The 23,909-nt window shown below is 39.5% G+C and overlaps 1 protein-coding gene across 9 annotated transcripts in view; it reads right to left on the minus strand.

The window, feature by feature from the left end:
* The window catches only part of NIN (ninein), a 107,738-nt gene that overhangs the window by 25,367 nt on the left and 58,462 nt on the right, over positions 1–23,909 (minus strand). For all 9 annotated transcript variants that reach the window (XR_011568821.1, XR_011568820.1, XM_019968656.2 and 6 more), the window contains 13 exons: positions 23,424–23,560; positions 22,962–23,102; positions 22,534–22,708; positions 19,220–19,330; positions 18,754–18,843; positions 16,597–16,735; positions 14,483–14,604; positions 12,884–13,389; positions 9,649–11,793; positions 8,251–8,376; positions 8,073–8,142; positions 4,696–4,911; positions 1,300–1,413 (listed from right to left, as the gene is read on the minus strand). Coding sequence is in view for 7 of the 9 variants with exons in the window: in XM_019968656.2 (XP_019824215.2) it covers positions 1,300–1,413; positions 4,696–4,911; positions 8,073–8,142; positions 8,251–8,376; positions 9,649–11,793; positions 12,884–13,389; positions 14,483–14,604; positions 16,597–16,735; positions 18,754–18,843; positions 19,220–19,330; positions 22,534–22,708; positions 22,962–23,102; positions 23,424–23,560 (4,092 nt within the window). In the remaining 2 variants the exon portion in view is untranslated. The remainder of the gene's footprint in view (positions 1–1,299; positions 1,414–4,695; positions 4,912–8,072; positions 8,143–8,250; positions 8,377–9,648; positions 11,794–12,883; positions 13,390–14,482; positions 14,605–16,596; positions 16,736–18,753; positions 18,844–19,219; positions 19,331–22,533; positions 22,709–22,961; positions 23,103–23,423; positions 23,561–23,909) is intronic.

Raw genomic sequence — 23,909 nt, forward strand, 5'->3', positions numbered from 1 at the left:
ACCAAGAGCAAAAGGGCTCACATGCAAGAAAAATGTGCCAAAATGATGTCCTAATCATGTTGCTTTACTCTCAACTCTGCTCCTTTTCTTTTGATCCATAACTTGGCAAAATCACAGCACATACATTTCCCATGCTTGGACACGGGACCCATCATTATCGTCTGAAAGGTTGAACAACAGAAAAAGAAAAAGGAGAAAAGCATGCCCAAGTTAATTAGGATAAATTTGGTAATAACAGTCCTGGAATACTTATATAACACAGAAGGGCCTTTTAACTTCTGGAATGTTTATATGGGCGGACAGCTTCTGCTATGGCAGGACAGCTATACCTTGCATAGCAGCATCTGACTGGAAAAGGTTCTTATAAAGCACCTAATAGATACCCGTACTCTACTAGGCACTGGAAGAGATACAAATTCCCTGAGTCTAAAATCTTATTAGGAAATCAAGACTTATGGCTGTCAATTAGGGATCAACGCAAATATAACACACCCAGTGGTACAGACTCTATTTCAGCATCAGAGAAGGACACCTTTATGCTCATAGGTTGGATAGACACAAGAGAATTTTATAATCTAAAGATATCATGGTATTAAAGTACTCCTTTGGTGAAACAAATAAAATGGAAAAACTAAATTCTCCTATTATATATCAAGATTGCATAAACTGATAAATTCATGTACTCACTGAAAAATTCAGAATAAAGAATAAAATTGGACAATGTTCAGCATATAAATTTTAAGGTGGACTTAAAATTAGGTCTTTGCTTGAAACTTTGAAATATGCTTTTTAAAGCCAAATTCATAGGTGAGACCACATCCCTCATAATGCTCTAGAATCTATTCTTCTGCCCAAGATAGATGCCTCAAACTCACTATGAGAAAAAGGGAGAACCTGGGTCTCACAAATCTGGGTGAATAGTTATTAAAGTTATTAGCAAGAAAGTCACCAGTTTTTTAGGCAAATTTATATTTCCTTAACACCTGGCTGGGCGAAGGTAGAGCAACACATTTCTTAAACTGAAATGGCTGGGATTCATTTATAGTAAATTAATAGAATGTCAGCCTACAACACACGTAAGTTATATAACTAGAACAACATTTGGAGAATTAGTGATAGGAGCTCTTATAAATTAGACTTGTATTGCAAGTCCTGAACTTCACTAAGCAATAAGCTAGTTAACAGGATTCAGTAAAAGGGACTCTCAACGGCTAAAATTAAAAAGACAATCTGGTGCATGTTATTCTATGACTCCCACACGTATCTCCTTGCCCCCACCTAAGCTGCACACAGTCTTACTTGTTTTACTTTCTCCAATTCATCTTTGAGAAGGAGGTTTTCCTGTTCCACGATGTGAGTCTGTATTTTAACTTCAGAAAGTTCTGCCTCCAAAGAAGACACTAAAGTGGAAGACTAAGAAAAAAAAATTGAAAAGTCAAATAACACACTCATTCAGCCTAGGGAAACTTAATAAGGTCACAAAAGGCAGCATTAAGGAAAAAACAGTCCATACTCAATGACATACTGTTTTAAGATTATTTGTACTCAATGGAACTAACCAAAACTATCTTTTAACAAACTTTCCACTAAAATGGTATAAACATGATTTCTTAAGTTTATTTTTGAAGATTCTCCACTGTAAAGTTACTATCTTTCTCTGGGGAGCAGATGCTTTGAGACCATGCAAACTGTTTTTTCTTAAGCATTTGCTTATTAATTTTAGTGTCTATCAGTGGATTTTATTGACAATTACTACTTCGGTATTTGCTTAATGAAGACTTGTTATTTCCTTCCTTCCTTCTACATTTATTAATTGGAATTCTATTGTAAGGAAGAGCTGTTATTTCTCTCCCCTTTATTTACCTATTCTAACAGTACAGACCTACAGATACTCATTTCATTCTGTATTTTATAATTATGCTTATTTTGTGCTATGCTTTATTTTGTTGATCAAATTATTTCAGCTTTGGCCATTAGGAGCTTCTTCAGGTTGCGTCCTGTCCTTTTAACATGCCCCATTTTTTTCGGGGGTACCTTTTTTTTTCTGGCACCATGAGATGTTCCAGGCTCATTTTGAATTGACCCTTCACCAGCCTTGGGATCAATCATCTCTCCAAGAAGCCCGGGTTTCTCATATAGGAGAACAGGGTTCAGAAACCAATATTTGGGTGCTCCATTCATATATACACATCTACATTTCTGTATCTGCCTATACACTAAACAAATAATGAGTTTATTCTATTAACTCAAATTCCAATCCAACATCAGAAGGTTCATTTTAGCCTTCCTAGTTTCCCCATTTCCAACCTCCTTGCCCCAAAATGAGAAACTCAGTTCTTACTATCTACAATATATTTACTTATTTGTTCAATTCTGGTATACACAGAGTAGTTCCAGAATCACTAACATACACCCTCATGAGAAATACATTTAGTGACTATTGTAGCATTTATGTACACTTCCTTTTGTCTTAACCTTACCATGTACAGTCAAGATACTAATTTCTAAATTGCTTATTTTCTTCCACATCATGGTTGTTATCCACTCATAACACTGTTAGTTTCACTTGTTAGTGTTTGTGTTCCATTTAGTTCCCCCCTCCCCTGATCTTTATTTTCTGGATTGGTTTTGCTTGTTTATTTGAGGGGGTATGTGAAGAGAGTGTGAAACATGACTATGGTTCTAAGCATCGGACTATATGAAAAGGTTCTCAGAAGTGTCACTCCCTTCCTCATCCCTGCTATCACATTCCCATACCTCTCTTGCATTCCTTTCCCATTTGCCCCCTATATGGAAGCATCTCTTTAGTTACCTGGTTTATCATTTCTGTATTTCTTTTCCAAAAATTCTGTATTTCTTTTACACAAATACATGTGTGTTGTCTAATATCCCCTTCTTTCTTACATGGTTGGAGACATACTAGAGAGACTCTTAGATATGCTTTTCAGCTTTTCCTTTTTCACCTATTTCTAGTGTGTCCTGGAAATAATTTCATACCAAGAGATCTTTCTCATTCATTCTTTTTCTTTTTTTTAACCTGTATAATACTCCTCCATGGTGTGACTCCATTGCATTTATCCAACAACTCTCCTATGTGTGGGCATCTAGGTTGTTTCCAATACTTTGCAGTTACAAACAATGCTGCAATGAATAACCAACCCTGTGCATGTGAATTTCATATTTTTGGAGGAATATCTTTAGGGTAAATTCCTAGAAATAAGATTGCTAGCATACAAGTAAGTACATATATAATTTTGTTCAGTTCAGTTCAGTCACTCAGTCGTGTCTGACTCTTTGCGACCCCATGAATCACAGCACGCCAGGCCTCCCTGCCCATCACCATCTCCCAGAGTTCACTCAAACTCACATCCATTGAGTCAGTGATGCCATCCAGCCATCTCATCCTCTGTCATCCCCTTCTCCTCCTGCCCCCAGTCCCTCCCAGCATCAGAGTCTTTTCCAATGAGAACTCTTCGCATGAGGTGGCCAAAGTACTGGAGTTTCAGCTTTAGCATCATTCCTTAGATATTGCCAAATTTCCTTCCAGAAATATGGTACCAGTTTATATCCCACCAGCAATGTATGAAAGTGCCTGATTTTCCAAACTTGTGCCAACAGAATGTGTTGTTATATTTTTAAATTGTTGCCAATCTCATAGGTGAGAAATGAGATATCAGTGTTGCTTTATTTGCATTTCTCTAATTCTGAGTAACTTTGAATATTTTTTCATAGGTTTGACAGCCATTTTTATCTCTTTTTCTTTGTGTGTGACTATTTTGTTCATGCATTTCCCCCCATTTTGCTATCAGATTTTGATCCTAAGTCCTTTGATTTTTAAGAGTTCTTTACATAGTAGGAATACTAGCCCCACTGTTTGTGGCATATGCGGAGAAGGTGATGGCACCCCACTCCAGTACTCTTGCCTGGAAAATCCCATGGACGGAGGAGACTGGTAGGCTGCAGTCCATGGGGTCGCGAAGAGTCGACACTACTGAATGACTTCACTTTCACTTTTCACTTTCATGCATTGGAGAAGGAAATGGCAACTTACTCCAGTGTTCTTGCCTGGAGAATCCCAGGGACGGGGGAGCCTGGTGGGCTGCCGTCGATGGGGTCGCACAGAGTCGGACACGACTGAAGCGACTTAGCAGTAGCAGCAGTTGTGGCATATGATGCAAATATTTTTTTCCCCAGTTTATGAGCGACTTCACTTTCACTTTTCACTTTCATGCACTGGAGAAGGAAATGACAACCCACTCCAGTGTTCTTGCCTGGAGAATCCCAGGGATGGGGGAGCCTGGTGGGCTGCCGTCTATGGGGTCGCACAGAGTCAGACACGACTGAAGCGACTTAGCAGTAGCAGCAGCAGTTGTGGCATATGATGCAAATATTTTTTCCCCCAGTTTATGAGCTGTCTTTTGACTTTAATTCTGAATGTCTACTGAGTTGTCCAGGCACCACTTACTAAAAAGTCCACCTGTACCCCAGTGATTTGAGAACCCATCTTTGCTATATACTAAGTTTCCATTTGTATCTGGGTCTAGTTCTAGACTTTCTATTCATCTCTCTACTCATGTGCCAACACTACACTGTTTTAATTATTAGGACTTAAATGTATAAGAAATTAAATATAAGCATTTATTTTTTTAATTGGGATTTCGTCCAGAAAGGCTATAGAGTAGCTGTAGACCATACCTGCAATTTACAGTGTTCCAGTTCTTCTTTGAGATTAGACTTTTCTTGTTCCCATTCCTCACATGCACTGTGCCCTGGCTCTTTGTCCTTCTGGCTTAGCATTTCTGCCAGACGTTGATTAAGTTCTTGCAGCTCTTTCTGATTCTGAGAGTTCTTTTGGCTAAGCTTCATATTTTCCAAATCCAACTGCTGGTTTTTGGTTTTTAATTCTGAAATCTAATTAAAATTGAAATAAGTGTTTAAAATTTGTTATCCTACTTCTGCTAAAAAAGCTTATTTAGAGATTAATTCTTTTACCCTGTCTATGTACATAGTTTATATATATACACACACATACACGTTTAATAGCAGACACAATACATACTCATTACAACAAAGTCAATTAGACACTCTTGTCCAATCCCACTCCACAGGGGTAGCCACTGTCCACAGGGATGCATCCCCCTCCAGATTGTTTTCAATGCATATACAAACCCATATGAGGGCCTCACTGATAGCTGAGTTGGTAAAGAATCTGCCTGTAATGCAGGAGACCTGGGTTCAATTCCTGGGTTGGGAAGATCCCCTGGAGAGGGGAAAGGCTACCCACTTCAGTATTCTGGCCTGGAGAATTCCACGGGGTCCCAAAGAGTCGGACATGACTGAGCGACTTTCACGTTCACAGACACATATACACACAGTGTTTTTCTTCTTTAGATCGAAAATTTGCATAATTTCAGATGTTTGGATACTCTGCTTTCTCCACTTACAATATCTTACAGACTCTTATCTTTCCAAATCGGTGCATTCAGAAACTGGCACATGCTATATTTTTATGTGGCTATGAGGTATTCCATGTAGCAAGACATTCCATACTGCATTTATCCATTCTCATATTGATAAAAAAAACAATCTTTTGGAAAATTCATTTATACATGGTGGCATTTTGTATTTAGCATCTCATTTTTGGAAGTGGGGCTGCTGGGTTAGAAGGCATGTTTATATATTACTGTTTTGATTGACATCCCCAAAATGTGTTCTTCATAGCACTACCAACTTATAGTTCTATCAACAATGTATAAGTAGATTCATTTTCTCACTCCCTTTTAATACTAGACAAGATCAATCTTTAATTTTTACTGATCTGATATGCAAAAACAGGAAACATTTAATTTGCCCTTCCCTAATGAATAATTAGGCTAACTTTCTTTTTATATGTGCTCTTTTTTCTGTCTTGACCATTCATATCAGTTATCCATTTTCAACTGGGTTTTGCAATTTGTAAGAGTACAAAATATATTTTGGATGTTAACACCTTGTCTATTTCAAATGCTGAAAATACTCTTTTCCCAGAATGTCCTTGTCTTTTGACTGCTTCAGACTGATTCTCAAATGGCCTTTCGTCACACAATTGCACATTGTTGAGATTATACAAATAGGGCATTGAATGGCACATACTATCTAAATAAATCATAATTCTGTGAAAATATACATGGACTAACTAGTACTCTATATCTGTAAAATTCTATTCTTAACCTACTGCTTTTAATTATGCTGAAGAAAGAGGAAGGGGCTAACCTAAATGAAAACCACACGAGGAGCTGCAGTCCTTGAGACAGTATGGTACTGGCACAAAAACAGATATATAGACCAATGGAGCAAGATAGAGAACCCAGAAATAAACCCAAGCACCTATGGGCATCTTATCTTTGAAAAAGGAGTCAAGAATATACAAAGGAGAGAAGACAGCGTCTTCAAGAAGTGGTGCTGGGAAAATTGGACAGCTACATGTGAAAGAATGAAATTAGAACACTTCCTAACACAATATACAAAAATACACTCAAAATGGATTAAAGACTTAAATGTAAGGCCAGAAACTATAATACTCTGAGAGGAAAACACAGGCGGTACACTCTTTGATGTAAATCACAGCAAAATTCTCTCTGACCCACCTCCTAGATTAATGGAAATAAAAACAAAAGTAAATAAATGGGACCTAATAAAACTTAAAAGCCTTTGCACAGCAAAGGAAACTATAAACAAGATGAAAAGACAACCCTCAGAATGGGAGAAAATAATTGCAAATGAAGCAACTGACAAAGGGTTAATCTCCAAAATATATAAGCAACTCATATAGCTTAATATCAGAAAAACAAAAAGCCCAATCAAAAAATGGGCAGAAGCCCTAAACAGACATTTCTCCAAAGAAGACATACAGATAGCTAATAAACACGTGAAAAGATGCTCAACATCACTCATTATTACAAATGCAAATCAAAACTACAATGAGTTATCACCTCACTCCAGTCAGAATGGTCATCATCAAAAAATTTACAAACAATAAATTCCGGAGAGGAAGTAGAGAAAGGGGAAACCTTATGCACTGTTGGTGGGAATATAAACTGATACAGCCATTATGGAACACAATATGGAGATTCCTTAAAAGACTAAATCTACCATATGACCTAGCAATCCCACTATTGGGCATATATCCTGAGAAAACCACCATTCTCAAAGACACATGTATACCAATGTTCACTGCAGCACTTTACAATAGCCAGGACATGGAAGCAACCTGGATGTCCATTGACAGATGAACAGATAAAGAAGTTGTGGTACATTTACACAATGGAATATAACTCTGACATAAAAAGGAGCAAATCTGAGTCAGTTGTAGTGAGGTGGATGAACCTAGAGCCTCTTATACAGAGTGAAGTCAGAAAGAGAAAAACAAATATCGTGCATTAACACTTATATATGGAATCTAGAAAAATGGTACCAATGAACCTAGTAGAGAATGGACTTGTAGACACAGCAGGAGAAGGTGAGGGTGTGATGAACTCAGAAAATAGCATTGACATATATACACTATTATGTGTAAAACAGATAGTTAGTGGTAAGTTGCTAAATAACAGGGACCTAGCCTGGTACTGTGTGATGACCTAGAGATGTGGGATAGTGGGAGGGAAGAGAGGCTCAAGAAGGAAGGGATATATATGTATATATAAAATTATGACTGGTTCATGTTGCTGTATGGCAAAAACCAACACAAAATTGTAAAGCAATTTTCCACCAATTAAAAAAAACAAACACATAAGGGATAGAGCTAGTTTTCATAGGTTTGGTTTAGAGGTTATCATCTCCCCATTTCCACTGATTATATGGCTTGTATTAAATACCCAGAGTCTAGAAATAATGTATACACATTTTGAAAATAATAAATATATTTTCAAAAAATAGAAACTGAATTTAGAATTAGCATGAGGTAAGTTTCCATTTTGAAACTCAGAGTTACAACCTTACCGTTATTGGCTATGTTTCCAGTGGCATGTGCTATAAATTTCAAATTTAAAAAAAGAAAATTTTAGAATCAGGAAACATTGAGAAATACCTCTTACCTGTTTCTTTAAATTTTCAACCATCTTCTGAACTGCAGCTTTTTCCTGTTTTACAGTTTCTATTTTTTGCCTAAAGGGACAATGAAAATATAACTTAAGAGTTAGGCTTTAAACACTGAAGTACCACAGTTTCAGTCCTTGCAAAAATGCCTTTAGAATATTTAAGTATATATCTTACCACATTTCTTCCTGAGATCCACTTAATTTCCCTAATTTCAGGTTAGAAATGCTGTCTTCTTCATTTAAAGTAGTAATTTCATTTCTCAAAATAGAATTTTCCTCTTGAAGCTTCTCAGATTCATATCTGCAGTACAGAGATTTAAAAAAAATAGTTATAAAAAGGCCATCATCTGGCATCTTTGGAAAACACTTTCTAGTAACTTCCAATTAAATCCATATTCCATACCAGTTAAAAAGAAAAGCCTAAATTAGTATGTCTCTTGGTACTAGGAAATCAAGCTATGACAGTGACTCATTCCTTTTGGGGAGTAAGAATTTTACTAAAAAACATTAGGGAAGTGTGACCAAAACACTTAAGCATTGAGACAGAAAAGAAACTCAGTACCCATCCTACTTGCTGACTTTCTCATACTGCTTTGAGCAAATAACTCTTTGTATTTCAGTCTCAAGTCCTCCCTGCTCCTCAAAGACAAAAGCCATATCACTAAGCTGTATGAGCTTTAGTTTTAAATCCCAAGGTACCTAGAGAAAGAAAATTCACTACATAAATGAAAGGGACATACCAAAACATGTACGCTAACAGTTACCTTCTAATTTCTTTCATCTCATTATGATTTTTGGAACTAAGAACGGTCTAAAATAAAAAGAGGAAAGACTACACCTAGAATTATTTTGTTTTTTTCCCCCATATCATTAAGATATTTCAGACATGATGTAAATTCTACAATTTTTTTGAACCAAATTTGTTAGAAGACTATTGCTATATTTTATAAAGTCAAGTGAGCAGTGGTTCAAATTAGTATCATATTTGTCTTTGTTCTTTCAGCACATTAAAATCTGATAGCTCCTCAAAAAATTGTATGTTCTAAGATGAATTTCCAATATCTATAGAATATCAGCATGCACTGTAAGTGATGTAAGTGAAAAACTATAGGCCATGAAACAACATTTTTTCCCCATATTAGTATAAGAAGAAAGTTCTTATCTACCAAGTGAGTTAATAATACACAAAAGGCATTCATTCTCACATAACTTGTTTCATCAAAATGAGGAAAATAACATTTAGCCAAAGGAAAAAAGTCTGTCCATCCAAATGAAGTGCTAGAAAAGAGTTAAAGACGACAAACAATAATGATGCACATGGTTAAACAGCGAACACTCTCCATTATGAACCTTCACCCCCAAATGAACAACACTGATTTCTTATAGAGGAAGGAATGCCTCCTAGGCTGGGTTATTCTACTTGTTAATACAACACAGAAGCAGAAGGAGTCTAAAGTACTGCTCTCTTTGTGAAGACTAACAGGTTAGTTTCTCTAGGCACGCAAACAGCAGGAGTTAGATTTGGTGAGGTGCTCTGTGAGACTCCGTGAAGTGCAGAAGGTGCATACGTTACCTCAGAAGCTCAACTTTCTGCTGCATCTCACTGCATGTGATTTGCAGGTCATGCATCATTGCCTTCAGCTCTTCCTCCTTTTCTCCTTGAGAAGGTACATCCTTTTGCTTGACTAAAGCAGTGACTCTTTCCCTCAACTTTCTAGTCAGCTCCTGCAGCTTTTTTTTCTCCCGTTCTAACTCTGCGATGGTGGCCTGGTGCTGAAAATGCTTGTCTTGAAGGCCGAGGAGAGCAGTGTTTTCCTCCAGTACAACTCGGTTCTGTGCTCCAAGCTTGTCTCGATGTGTCTGGAGTGTTCCGTGTAGCCAGGCAATTTCATGTGCTTTTACTTTCTCCAAGAGCTGTGTATTCTCCTGTTCTAGGTACTGGTTTTCTTGATACAAATGTTCTTCTATAATATGGTGCACGCTCATAACATTTGGTACACGCTCATCCAGTGTTTGGTTCAGTTCAAAGACCTTTTCATCAGGTCCGACTTCCAGATTATCTAAATGGGCTTCCCATAAGGAGAAGCAGTCACACTGCAGCGCTGCTCTTTCTCGTAGCTTCTCAATCTTGCCTTGAAGTCTCAAAACCAGAACATGCAGTTCCTCATTTTCTCTTTTGATCTCATTGTAACTCTTTTCCAGGCTAAGGAATGTGTCAGTCATTTCTTCAACCTTCTTTAGCTCATCCTGTAATCTGAACATTTCTGAAGTGAGCTCTTTGTTACTTTCTAGTGCTTCATCATAGCGCGTCTCCATCATCCTCAGCTCTTCCTGAAGACATTCATTTTCTCTACTGGCATCTTCGTATAACACTTTATACTTGGGGGAAGCCTCGGGAATTCTTTCAAGCATCTTCAGTTTCTTTTTTAGCACAGAAACATCAAACAGTAGGTCCTGTTTCTTTTCAGACGCTCGATCGCAGTCTGCACGTAAGATCATTAACTGTTCCCGAAGCTGGCCGACCTGATTCTTCAGGTCCCAGGTTTCAGTTCTGGTCGCCTCACTATTTTCAAGCTCAGAAAAACTCTCTATTGATGCTTCAGACTCCTCCACTCTGACCTGTCTCTGCCCAGAGCTTGTCTCTGTACTTTCGAGGTCACGGACCTCATCGCCTTGTAGGTCACTGAGAATACGCTGTGTGGTTCCACCTTCTGCTTGTTTGATTCGGTTTGGCTGTAAAAATGGCTCTGTTTGTTCCACTGAATTTCCAAAGAGCCCAGTAGCTGGTTCATCTAAACAAGAAGACATTACTGACTCTGGTTCTAATTTTTGCAGCCTCTGCTGCAACCTAGAAATTTCAGTTGCCATTTTCACATTTTCCTTCACTGCTCGTTCATGGGCTCTTTGCAGGCTTAAGAGAACATCTCCATTCTCTTCCAACAGCTGTTCTCCTTGCTGAAGCAGGGACATGGCACCATTTTCTTCTGCCTCCTCCCCTCCTATCACTTGACAGCTATTCTGAAGCCTGGAGGGAGGAGACACTACCTGCTCCATCTCCTTGATTTTATTCTGGAGCCTGGAGATTTCTGTGCTCATCTCAGCCCTCTCTCGATCTGCCTTCTCACAGGTTGCTCTGTGGACACTCTCCATGACCAGAAGCTTGGACATCATTTCCTGCCTCTCCTGGTCATGTTCCCTTTGCAGCTGTTCAAGCCTCTGGCTGACCAGCTGCTCTGAAGTGCCTGCCTGGCACAAGATCTGCTCACGGTCCTTCAGCTCTCTTTCATGACTGCTCTTCAGCTCAAGTATCTGGTTGGACAGGAGACTTTGCTGACTTTCAGACACTTTTCTCAGATCTTCCAGGTCCTGTAGTAGCTGCTCTCTCTCAACAACCATACTATTCAAATGCTCCTTGTATGTTTTCTCTAGCATCTCTCTCTCCTGGGTGAGGACCAAAGAGGTTGCTTTCTCCCTCTGGAGAGTCTCTTTAAGCTGCTCCTGGGCTTCTGCACATTCCTGGGTGAGCTCGTCCTTCTCAAACTCCCACTGGGACCTCTCCTCACATTGTTGATCCAGGAGCTCCTTCAGCTGGTGGCGGTAGTGCACCTCCAGACTCCGCAGGGCGTGTTCATATCTCTCAGTGACTTTCTGACAATCAGCCTGAAACTGGGCTTCTATCTGAGAGGTTCTTCTATTACACTCAGTTTCCATTTTTTCCCTAAATGTGGTCAACATACAGCATTACTGAAACTGTCATCAACTCCAGAAGCAAACATAAAAACATTTTCCCATGCATAGAAGAAGCAGCCAAGCAAACAATGTAAATGTTTTCTAAAAAATGGTCTTCACTTATTTCTATACTCAGAAGGGATCTCATTTCTGAGTGCCAAACAATGGCGGCCATAATTAATTTAAAAGACTCACTTACCTCTCTCTGCATTTAAAAAGAAGATTTAGAAACCAAATTCTATGGCATATTTCCAGATATTTATGGAGTTTTAGCCAAAAACTTACAATGCTTTCTCATTAAATGTTCAAATACATATTACCCTAAACCCTAAATGGGAAATACATAAAATTCTTTCATTTTAATTATGTATACCCTGGTGCCTCAGATGGTAAAGAATCTGACTGCAATGTAGGAGATCCAGGTTTGATCCCTGGGTTAGGAAGATCCCTGGAGAAGGAAATGGTAACCCACTCCAGTATTCTTGCCTGGAGAATTCCATGGATAGAGGAGCCTGACAGGCTACAGTCTGTGGGGTCACAAAGAGTTGGACAAGACTGAGTGACTCCCTGCCTGTCTATATGTAGTTATATAAACCATACATATATGTTTTTCTTTCTATTTAATGAAGTACCACCGAGATAAAGTATGAAGCACCAAAGCCCTCAAAAGCATCTGAGGTTTCACTTGAGGAAAGTAAGCACAAAATAGTGTTTCATAACTCAGAGAAAATGTAACTTTGCCTGAATCTAATAACTTATAAAAGGCCTTTCTCGGAAAACAACAGGACTAAACGAAGAAGAAATCACATTTGTGATAATCTTATCCTCATCCAGAACCTTAAAAAGTATATGTCTGATAAAAAAAATGAAAAACTTTCCTCTTAAAAAAAAAAGTTTCAACAATCCCAAGGTAGGCTTATATCTAAACAAGGACAAAACAAGTTGAAAAACTAAAAAAGAATTCTAGTCAGTAAGTGGGTGCTTACACCTTCTGGTTTTTCAAAGTCTCCTTTATTAACTGGGACTTGTGGTGCCCCTGAGGACTGGTGTCCCCTCCTCTCCTTCCCCCACTTTCTTACCTTCCCTCATGTAGTTCCCTTTGGTGTTTTTCCAAGAGCTCTTTTTGCAATTCCTCTTTCTCAAGAATGTGTTTCTCCACCAGGCTTTTCAGCTGCTCCTGGTGAACTTGTTCTAGTTTCTGAGTCAAGCCCCTCACCTTCTCCTCTGTCCAGGCGCCATTTTGGACGAGTCTTTCCCTCTCTCTGTTAAAGCTTTCCTCCACCTGCTCCAGCCTAGCCCTGAGTGCCATCTCATGCTCCAGCCGCAGCTCCTCCTGCACGTGAGCCTTCTCCTCATCCCAATTCATTTGCAGCTGTTTTTTCTCCTCCTCATGTCTGCAGATAGCCACGTGCTGTGCCTCCTTGAGTACCTCTGTCTGGCCCTGAAGTTCTGCAATTTTATTTTTAAGGTCACTTATTTGTTCTTCTAAGATGTGTACTTCATTCTCACACTTGAGCTTCATGTTCTCCTGTTCCTTTTCAAAGGCAACTTTGGTTTCATCTAGCTGCTTTTCATAATAGTTCACCTAAAGCCAGAAAGTGAAACCACCACAGTGTTATTCAACTCAAGGCCATGGAAAGGCGATGGGGCAGTAAAGACTTTTTTCTTACAACACATTTCTCAGTTTTCCTATTTTTGTTTTAAAGTAACAATTCAAACACATTAAATAAGATATGTTTAAGTCAGGCATGGTTTGATTTCCTTTGTAAATTGGTTGAATTTTATTAGTTTCTAAACAACTCTGTTAAAACTAACTAGACCTTCACATAGACACTGTATTTCTTCACAGGCATCCTTTCCAACTGCAAACTGAAAGTCTTAACATAGATAATTATATTCAAGTATTCGACTCTGCAGGCCTCATGGGGACACAAGTCGGATAAGACATAGCCCCCTCTCTAGACATGGTTATGACAAATATAAAGAAAGTGTACTACCAGTTAGAATAAAACATTTAAAAACGTGTATAGGAAAAATACCTACAATGTAACCTGGGGACTCCAAGGAGGGGAAAATCATGTTTGGTTGGGAGAATTCAGGAATATAAGAGGTAGCATTTGATGTAAGCTCTGAAGGTTAAGTAGACTTTCAAGAGGTAGAAAGAAATAATAACATAGCATGGAATAGCATGAGCAAAAGAGGACAGTTTGATGAAGAGCAGCAAACCATCTGGTCTGGCTGGAAGATGAAGTAACTCAAAGGATGATAAAAGAGAAGACTGCTAATATAACCTAAAGCAATACGGTAAAGGGTTTTGAAAACCAAGATTCAGAACTTATACCTAATTTAGGAGGTAATGCTGTATCAAAGTACTTTTTTGGTTTTTTTTAAGTTTTTTTTTTTAATGAGTTGGAAATAATGTAATGACCTTTAAGCTCCATGCTGGCTAGGACTGAAGATATTCCATTTTTAAGAATCTCCTATGAAGAAGAGCCCTCAAAGGCCCCTTGGCCTGTGAAAGCATCCTGAGGAAGTGAGTTCCTGGTAGCCACCCAGACGCATGAGGAAATGTACAGAAAGTGCTGCTCTGGGAGAAAAAAGAATGGAGAGTGTCGTACATGCAAAAGCTTGTCAGAGCTCAAAGAAATCAGAGAACAGGATTGAGAAGAAGGTCTTACTTTATCTTCAAGCTCCAGTCTTAGGTGACACAACTCCCTGTGATGTTGTTCTTTCATCTGTTCGATGACCAGCTCTGCCTCGATGCTCATATTCAGTGGATTGCATTCTTCAGAACCAAGCCCTGAAAACACATGGGATCTGTTGACCCAGCTGCAGGTTCTTTCAATAACACAACTGGCATTAATTATGGAATCCTAAATTGCAACAGATGATATCTACTAGGAAACAGCAGAATCCAAGAGTGGTCTCTTGTTTTCAAGCATAAGAGAAAATGCGAAAAAACAAAGACAACAGATTTTTTATGTACAGGCAGTGTATCAAACCTTAATAGAAATCAATAGGACAGGAGGTGGGAGCAGATGGGGAAAATGTTTCTTAAAAGTGACCTCCTGCTAATGAAAATGCTACAGAGTGAGGCAGTATGATCAAACTAACCAGCCTTCTTTCCATCCAGCAAATACTGGGTGACAAATCAGCAGAAAGGAACGTGGCAGGAGGGTGAATGGCCAGCATACTTGCTACACTTTGAGGTGTTAACTTCATGGATCAAGATATCCAACCCACCACTCAACATTACAGAAGATTGAGCACTACCATGCTAATTTCCTGTAGTGCAGGTGGGGCCTCATCTTAAATTATCAGCTAAAGTTATTAAAAAGAATAGAGCATAGGTTAGGAACCTGGATATAGGCAGATTCGGTAGAAAACTATCAACTCATTCCATAGGAGTCCACCTGTGCAACTGCCCACAATGGTGACTGGGACGGACATTGAAATGTGAAGCATAAGCTGAGGGCTGAGCGAGTACACAGATGAAATGATTACATCTAATACTAAGGCTGCTGCTGCTACTGCTGCTAAGTCGCTTCAGTCGTGTCCGACTCTGTGCGACCCCACAGATGGCAGCCCACCAGGTTCCCCCGTCCCTGGGATTCTCCAGGCAAGAACACTGGAGTGGGTTGCCATTTCCTTCTCCAATACTAAGGCAGGGGACTAATATTAAGGCCGGGGACTCAAAAAAAGTTTTCATGTGGAAGGACACAGGCAGATGCAAGAAATAGTGTAAGTCTAACAGCTGGAATTGACAATCTTTGGGCTTTCTCTACATCTGTCATGGCATTCCCCATCTGAGAAGTGATACCCGGGGTATAAACCATCCCAAGATGGCACAGCCTCATGTACCCATGATTAGAACTCCCAGCCCTTGGTCATCTACGGAAAAGCCCAGAAAAGCTTCTGAGATATATCCTATCAGCTGGGCTCCATCCTTTTACCACAGTAAGGTTACAGAGTACAGACTTAGAGGAAAAGATTCAAGCCTCTTCCTGTTCCGTCCTCACTCCCTTATTTACTGTAGAATAAATAGGTAAGGAGAAGAATAAACAACCACTGTGAGAACCTGTACTCCTGTTCCAAGTAGCAGTGGGGAAAACTATTTGTAATGAAGAATTTATCATAAATCCTTTCTGAAATTCATATTCAACACCCTGGAGGAAAGAGGCAAGATATGAGGAGGGAGGAAAAGAGCTGATAATGAACATAGGAGGTTCCCAAACAGCTCTGCCTTCCAGCTGTATTACTCAAAATCCTCCCCAAGGCACAGGCACCAACATTTATTTATCTTATTTGTTGTTTTGCAGGCATTTAGCACAACCAGCATAAGGAAACCAAATTCTGGGGTTTCTGGCTGGCTCACTCTGCAAAACATTGTCATACCAGTCAGGCACTCTTTTAGAAAGGGAGGATTCAGCAATAACTCAGTGACTGAATTCTAACACTCCCAAGGCCTGGATTCGCAGACTCGTAGCCAGTTTTTTTTTTTTTTTAATATCCTTGTGGTTTGATTTTTTCCATTTCTTTGTTGATGTGTATCAAAATCAGATGGAAGTATTCTCACAAAGACTTCAGGACAAATGAAAAAAACATACCACAAGTGAAACAGCTCAAGAAAATAGCATTGCCAAAGTCTTTTTTGGGGTGGTGGGGGTGGGGTAGTGCTGTGGGGGCGGAGAAGGCAGGGTTGCCAACATTTTGCAATTTTACATTCAACCATGGTTTTAAAATCAAAAGTCAAAGGCATAGACTCTGAAAAGATGGTGTCTGAATGGCTTACCCTGGTCAGGCTCTATGCAACCACTGTTAATATCAAGTTCTTCTGACAGTGAGTTCTGCAAGGGAAGCCTGGATACTTTGCCTTGTGTACGATATTCTTGCAGTTCAGATTGGAGTTCGTCTACTTGGTCTTGTAATAGCTGGAATTTAAAAACCAATATAAATCTTAGATGTGATGTCAAAAACAAGCAACGGAAGAAAAAACAGATACACTGTACATAATCAAAACTAAAAACTTTTGTGCTTCAAAGGATACCAACAAGAAAGTAAACAGACAATCCACAGCATGGAAAAAAAGTTTTTGCACCATATATATCTGATAAGGGACTTGTATACAGAATATATAAAGAAGTATTACAACTCAATAATAAAAAGACAAATAACACATTTAAATATTCAGCAAAGGGTCTGAAGAGACATTTCTCCAAAGAAGATATATGACAAGCACATGAAAAGATACTCAATGGTATTAGCCATCAGGGAAATGCAAATCAAAGCCACAATGAGATTCCACTTCATATCCACTAGGATGGCTAAAATAAAGGACATACAGTAACAACTGTTGGCAAGGATGGAGAGAAACGGAAACTCTCTTGCTGATGGGAATTAAAATGGTGCAAATATTTTGCAAAAAATTTGGCAGTTCTTCAAAGGTTAAGCATACAGTGATGATGTGATTCAATTCCACTCCTCAGTACATACCCAAGAGAAATGAAAGCCTATGTCCACAGAAGAGCTCACACACAAATTACTCACAGCAGCCCATTATTCACAATATTTGGACAACTCAATGTCCATCAACTAAGGAATGGATAAATAAAATGTGGTATGGCTATGTTATGGAATATTATGCAGCAATAGAAATAAAGTACTGATACACGGTACTACATGGATGGAGCTCAAAAACAATATGCTAAATGGAGGAAGCCAGTCACAAAGGTCGATATATTGTATAAGTCCGTTTATAGGAAATGTAAAAGATAGGCAAAACCAAACAGACAGCAAACAGATCATTAGTTGCCTAGGGCTGGAGGTCATGGGAGAGATTACAGCTAGGTGGACTGGGAGTTTCTTTGCGGGTGATGAAAATGTTCTAAAATTTATTATGGTAATGGTTGTACAATTCTGTGAATATACTAAAAGAGACTGAATTGTATACCTTAAGTTGGTGAACTGTATGGTTATGAAAAGCTATTAAAAAATAAATAAGTGGATGAATTTGGGGAATTTTTGGAGGTGGAGCTGACAGATTTTACTGATGAAATAATTGAAAGCATAGGAGAAAAAAAATCTATATAACTGAAAGTATAGGAGATTAGAGACAAGAGCCAAAATGTATTTGTAAGAGTGACAAATATTTCATTTCTTTTCTCAAAGTCTGCGTGTATATTTCCTGAGAAGGCAGACTATGAAGAGCCTCATAAGGAGGTGATTATTTTCTTCATTTTTGCCCAAGTACTATGTTCATCTAAAGCAGGCTGAACTCAGTTATGCTCACCATGTTAAAATACACAAGTGTTTGTGGTTTAAGAAAAAAAAAAAATCCCAGATTCCTGAGCTTAGAAGAGTTACTTTTCTAAAAAAGTCAAAGATTCTTATTTATTAGGATGTTTTTGTGTCTTCTAGTAGTAATGACTTACTACTTAAAGACTTGAGTGTTTTCTGCTCTATTTGTATCTTGTAAATAAAGTAAGGAATGTATTCAGGAAAAAACCCCACAGAACAAAAGCAAATTATATCAGAGTAAGCCTGCACTCAGGAAAGGCTGGTTTTGGAAAAAGCATATCAACATGATCACAGTTTCCTTCTCTTAGAATAAAACTTTATTTTCCTCTAATTACTGGCAATTTCTGACCCAGATAAAACAGACAACTGCAGTTTGCACAACTCTCTCATATGTCAGGATACTAAATGACATTAATAGCAAGCACTTAGGTTAAGTGTTTTCTGTGTCTCAGGCTCTGTTCTAAGCACTTCACGTGTACTTCCTGACTCCCCACAACAACTCTATTTTGTGGGTTCATTTATTTTTGTCACCTTGTAGATGAGGAATTGAGATACCCACAGGTTACGTTTACCAGTCGCTTGGCTGGTAAACGGTGAAGCAGGATCTGAATTGGGCACTCCTCCACTTACTAAGTTCTCTTCAGTCACTCACCCGGCACTGCTGCTCATATTCATTTCTCATCTGCGTCAGCCTTTCTTCTTGCAGGAAGAATTCAGCACTGCTGGGATCAAGGTCACCAAACTAGAAAATGGAAAGTGCAAAGTTGTCATTTTTCCCAAGTGTCCTTCTTTGACCTATAAAATACCAAAGGCCCCAATTTCTGGTGTTCACTCAGTCTCTTGAGTATGAAAGGAATGTGACTTTTGAACAGAAACACCATCCACTGGAAGATGGAAAGAACATTCTAGAGTGATGTGTTCAACTAAAGCAGAGATCCTTTCTCATTGCCATGCAAAGTTTTCCTCGTATAAATTAAATCCCTGCAAAAGTTGACAACTTCCTTTAGTCACATAAATAATTCCATAATAGACATTTTCTTAGTGGCACTGCTTCTGGTCTTTTGAGTAAACTACATTTCGGGGTTACCTTTCAGGAAATCACATTTCAACAGATTTACCTTTTCTGCCAAAACATTTTCCAAATTTCGCTGAAGTTTGTTTGTCAGACTCTCATACTCTGCCAACTTCTCTGCATTCTCCAAAAGCTCATTTTCTAGACGACTGTTTTCCTGAAGAAATTTGGGGAAATTACATGGATTGAAAAGGAAGCTGTTGTACCATTTTATATCATGCATAAATCAATGCTCTAGATTGAGAAAGTTTCAGTACGTTAGAGGAGAAAAAGTAAATATTAAAAAAACCCAATGTTTATCTTATAACCCCAAAGCGTGCCTCTTCTTTTTCTTGATCCTACAGAACCATGCTATCCAACAGCAGGCACTAGCAGTCCCAGGTAGAGGAGCTGTAAGTATGAAATACTCACCAGATTTTGAGGATTTAGAACAAAAATGAAAAAAAAAAGCTCAATAACAGGTTTTCTATATTAATTACAAGTCAAAATGATAATGTTTTAGAGATTACAGATTAAAATGATTTAACATTAAATTCACCTGTTTCTTTTTACCTTTTAATGTGGCTGTCTGAAAATTTGAAATTACATATATGACTTGCATTGTACTTCTATCTGACAGCTTTGCAATTGAAAATTTAATGACATGAAAAGCATTCTCATTAGGATGTCAAATGAAAGACTGGCTGCAGAATGCCATGTTTATTTGACAGCAAAAGAGAACTCAGAGAAACTGCAAAAAGCAGAATAGCTCCAACAATTCTCATTTAATGATGATATACACACGTTTATATTTAATTTACAATTTGATTCTGGTTTAAAGATATAAAAGCTACACATACAGTTTTTTCATAATTTATGTTTAAATTATTATAATAACATGTCAACCTAAGTCCACAAAATGTGGGTTTTTTCTGTGTATTTTCAAAGCGTATCTTGCCAAAATATAGAGATGATATATTTCTTTTTAGAAAACTTCTTATTTTGTATTAGGGTATAGCCAATTAACAAACAATGCTGTGGTAGTTTCAGGTAAACAGCAAAGGGATTCAGTCACACATATACGTGTATCCATTCTCCACCAAGCTCTCCTCTTATCCAGGCTGCCACATAACATTGAGCAGAGTTCCATGTGCTATACAGTAGGTCCTTGTTGGTTATCTATCTTAAATACAGCAGTGTATACATGTCCATCCCAAACGCCCTAACTATCCTTTCTCCCCGATCCTTCCCACCAGCACCCATAGGGTCATTCTCAAAGTCTGTGAGTCTGTTTCTGTTTTGTAAGTTCATTTGTATTAATTCCATTTCTTTTTAGATTCTCTATATATGGGATGTCATAGGATATTTTTCCTTCTCTGATTTACTTCACTCAGTCTGATACTGTCTAGGTCCGTCCATGTTGCTGCGAACGGCACTATTTCATTCTTTTGAATGGCTGAGAAATAGTCCATTGTATATATGTACCACATCTTCTTTATCCATTCCTCTGTCATTGGGCATTTAAGTAGAGCCAATATGTTTTACATATATTCTTGTTCACACCCTTATGCAGTTAACATGGAGTAAAAAAGCATGTGCTTGAAGTGTTTAAAAAAGAAAACTACCTTCCCCTCAAATGACAACTCTAGAATTCTAATCTTTCAAAGTCTGTCTAAATTTAGATGTTAAAACAATCAGGAGCAATCTCTATGAATTGGGCCTGTGTTCGTGCTTTGGAAACTGAGAAGTCAGCTTCTGTTGCCGACCACAGGGAACATACAACTGGGGCCATGGCAGGGGAGACAGATATGGATACAATTACCTAAGATGTGACAGAAAATATGCTATCTTTTGGCAAGAAAAAAAAGTAAGTGTAATGAAAACGAATAAGCAATTTGCCCTGCAGTGTTGGAGAAAGCAGTGAAGGAGCCTACAAGCCCACTGAGAAACTGAAATCACTGGCAGCAGGCGCAGCAGAGGCTGGGCGTGGACTTGGGGGTTGCTGGCAAGACCTGAGATCAGGAAGGTAGGAGCATGAACCCCCTTTCAGGGCCCTTCAGGCTTCCATGCCACACTTTTACAAAGGGTATAGTATGATTCTTAAGTGTTCTTCAGTAAGATGGTACCCCACTCCAGTACTCTTGCCTGGAAAATCCCATGGATGGAGGAGCCTGGTGGGCTGCAGTCCATGGGGTCACTAAGAGTCGGACATGACTGAGCAACTTCACTTTCACTTTTCCTTTCATGCATTGGAGAAGGAAATGGCAATCCACTCCAGTGTTCTTGCCTGGAGAATCCCAGGAACAGGGGAGCCTGGTGGGCTGCCGTCTATGGGGTCGCAGAGTCAGACACGACTTAAGCGACTCAGCAGCAGCAGCGGCAGTAAGATAACTCTGGTGACCAGGCGGAGGGAGGTTGGATAGATGGAAGAAAGAATGCACATACGTCAGTTGAGAAATTGTGATGAATTCCGAACCTGTTCAGAGGCTGTGGGAATGGAGAAATGGGATAAATCTGAGAAGACTTTCAGAGCATCAGCAGGACTCAGAAAGTGAGAATCCAGGATGACCAAGGACAGTGACTTCTATGACTTACAGCACAGGGTGGTGATGGAGATTAGGGTGAAAATTCAGGAAAGGAAGCAGTTTGATGGTTAGGGAGGGAGAATTGGCTCAGTCTCTGATTTGTGGAGTTTCAGGAATCTTTCATAACCTCAACAAAACTAACTATTCCATAGGTTCTTACTACTTTCAGATACTGTATATGTAGCAACTCACTCAATCTCCACATCAATGCTCTGAGGTAGGTATTATGATGGTGACTCTCTTGTATATTAGGAAACAGGCTTGAGTAACCTGATGAAGGTCTTCTGTAAGTGGTGGTATCCAGATTGGAACCAGGCAGTCTTGAGTCCAGACCCCTCCCAAGACCTGAGAGGGTCCCGCCCACCTTCAGCTCCAGCTGACACTACTACATTACCCAGTGTCAGAGCTCCATAAAGAGAAGCATCACTTCCTCTACTGAGGCACAAAAAAGAGGAGGAGGATGTGCAAGGGAAAAGGTAGATTTGCGAGCAGAGAAACAAAGTGGATGGCCTCGGCATGGAAGGAAAAAAAAGCCATCTGCTAAGGATGAGGAAGGGGACACCATCAACCAGGTATCAAACAGCCCTGAGGACTCACTGCCACTTCAGCAGGTAAGAACAAGATATGCTGTTGGCAAACCAGAAGCCTGGACACCCCTGAAACCTGGGGCTCTACCATGTCCAGGTGTTGACCCAGACTTATGAGCCCTGTGTAGACCTGTCCTCTTACAGAGCTGTGGTTTTTCATGTGGTGTTCCCAGAAGGCACACAGACCACATAACTAAGAGGATAATTACCTTTAAAGAGAGTGCGAGGCGGTCCCGGACGTAGTTCTCTTCTGTTTTTGCCTTTTCGATTTCTTGCTCAAGTTCCAAACGCTGCTTGCCCACCTGCTGCAGGATCTGCTCTCTCTCCTTTCGAAACTCATTCTTTAAGGCTGCTATTCGCTCCTTGTACTCTTCATCCAGTTTCCTGTGAGAAGGAAAGACTGACAGGCTGCCATCAAGTCCCTCAGAGGTCCCTCTGTAGAGCCACCAAAAATGGAAAGAGTCATAGAGATGGAAGCTCCTTGAGAAAGTGGCCAGTGAGCCCTGCTTTCCTGTAGGCTTGGCCACACCTAAGTCACCCCAGCCAGGTGTGGCCAAGCAGGCGGACAGGCAGGCAAAACCCCACTGTTCTGGGCCAGGGTGGTGGGAAAGGAGGGCCCTGGCCCCGCCCGTCACACCTGAGGTTGTACTCGTTCCGCCGCTCTATGGCTGCATGGTGATCGTCCACCTCTGAGGCCATTAGAGACTTCAGCTTCTCAGCTTTGTCCAGATCAGACCGTAGCTTCTCTTTTTCTCTGAGCATCTGATCCACTCGCTCCCTAGAATCAGAAAGAAACAAAGTTATAAGGGAGACTGTTACTAGGCAACAAGTAGACCCAAAAAAACTCTCATCTGGCTTACTCCTATACAAAAACAAAACCAAGACAACCAGAACCCTTCCAAAACACAAAGACATTCCACAGCCCTTTTCAAAAGCCTACATTGCAGCTCTAAGCTCCACCTCACTTTCACAGAAGCGAGATGATAGGCGATTAGCCACCACTGCCTTCAGAAGGGAAGAATACATGCCACAGGCATCTGAGCACTTGCTCAACAAGTAGGAAAGGGAACAGAGCAGGTAAGCTTTCTGCTCAACTCACAGCAAATGCCGAATCTCAGCCTTAAAACTGGCCAGAGCTGCCTGGTGAATGCTGTTCTTGGTGACCAAAAGTTCGTTTTCAAGAGCCAGTGTCAACTCTGTCAAGTTGACATTTCCATCAAGGCTAAAATCCAAGGCCTAGAAATCAGAACAAGTTCAAGATAATCACAAGTTCTATCCTCAGAAAGCAGAAAATGTGAAGGTTATACAGACCTGGGGAACTGAATTTATAATCTACAAACTGGATATTTACATTTAATGGCTGCCTTGGAACAATATTCAACTAAGGTCTCTCTAAGGAAAACATGATTATTTACGTGTTTTTAAAAAATGCTGTCTGGCATTGTAAATAAACACAATGGCAAAACTCTAATCTTTACCAACAAGAGATCGGTTAAGAAATTTCTTGTGAATAATTTAGGGGTTAAAAACATGAAGTCAGCAACACTCCTGGTTAAAGGGGGTAGGAAAAGTTATCTCTTATGTC

The sequence above is a fragment of the Bos indicus genome, chromosome 10, assembly GCF_029378745.1.
Source record: "Bos indicus isolate NIAB-ARS_2022 breed Sahiwal x Tharparkar chromosome 10, NIAB-ARS_B.indTharparkar_mat_pri_1.0, whole genome shotgun sequence".
Classification (NCBI taxonomy): domain Eukaryota; kingdom Metazoa; phylum Chordata; class Mammalia; order Artiodactyla; family Bovidae; genus Bos; species Bos indicus.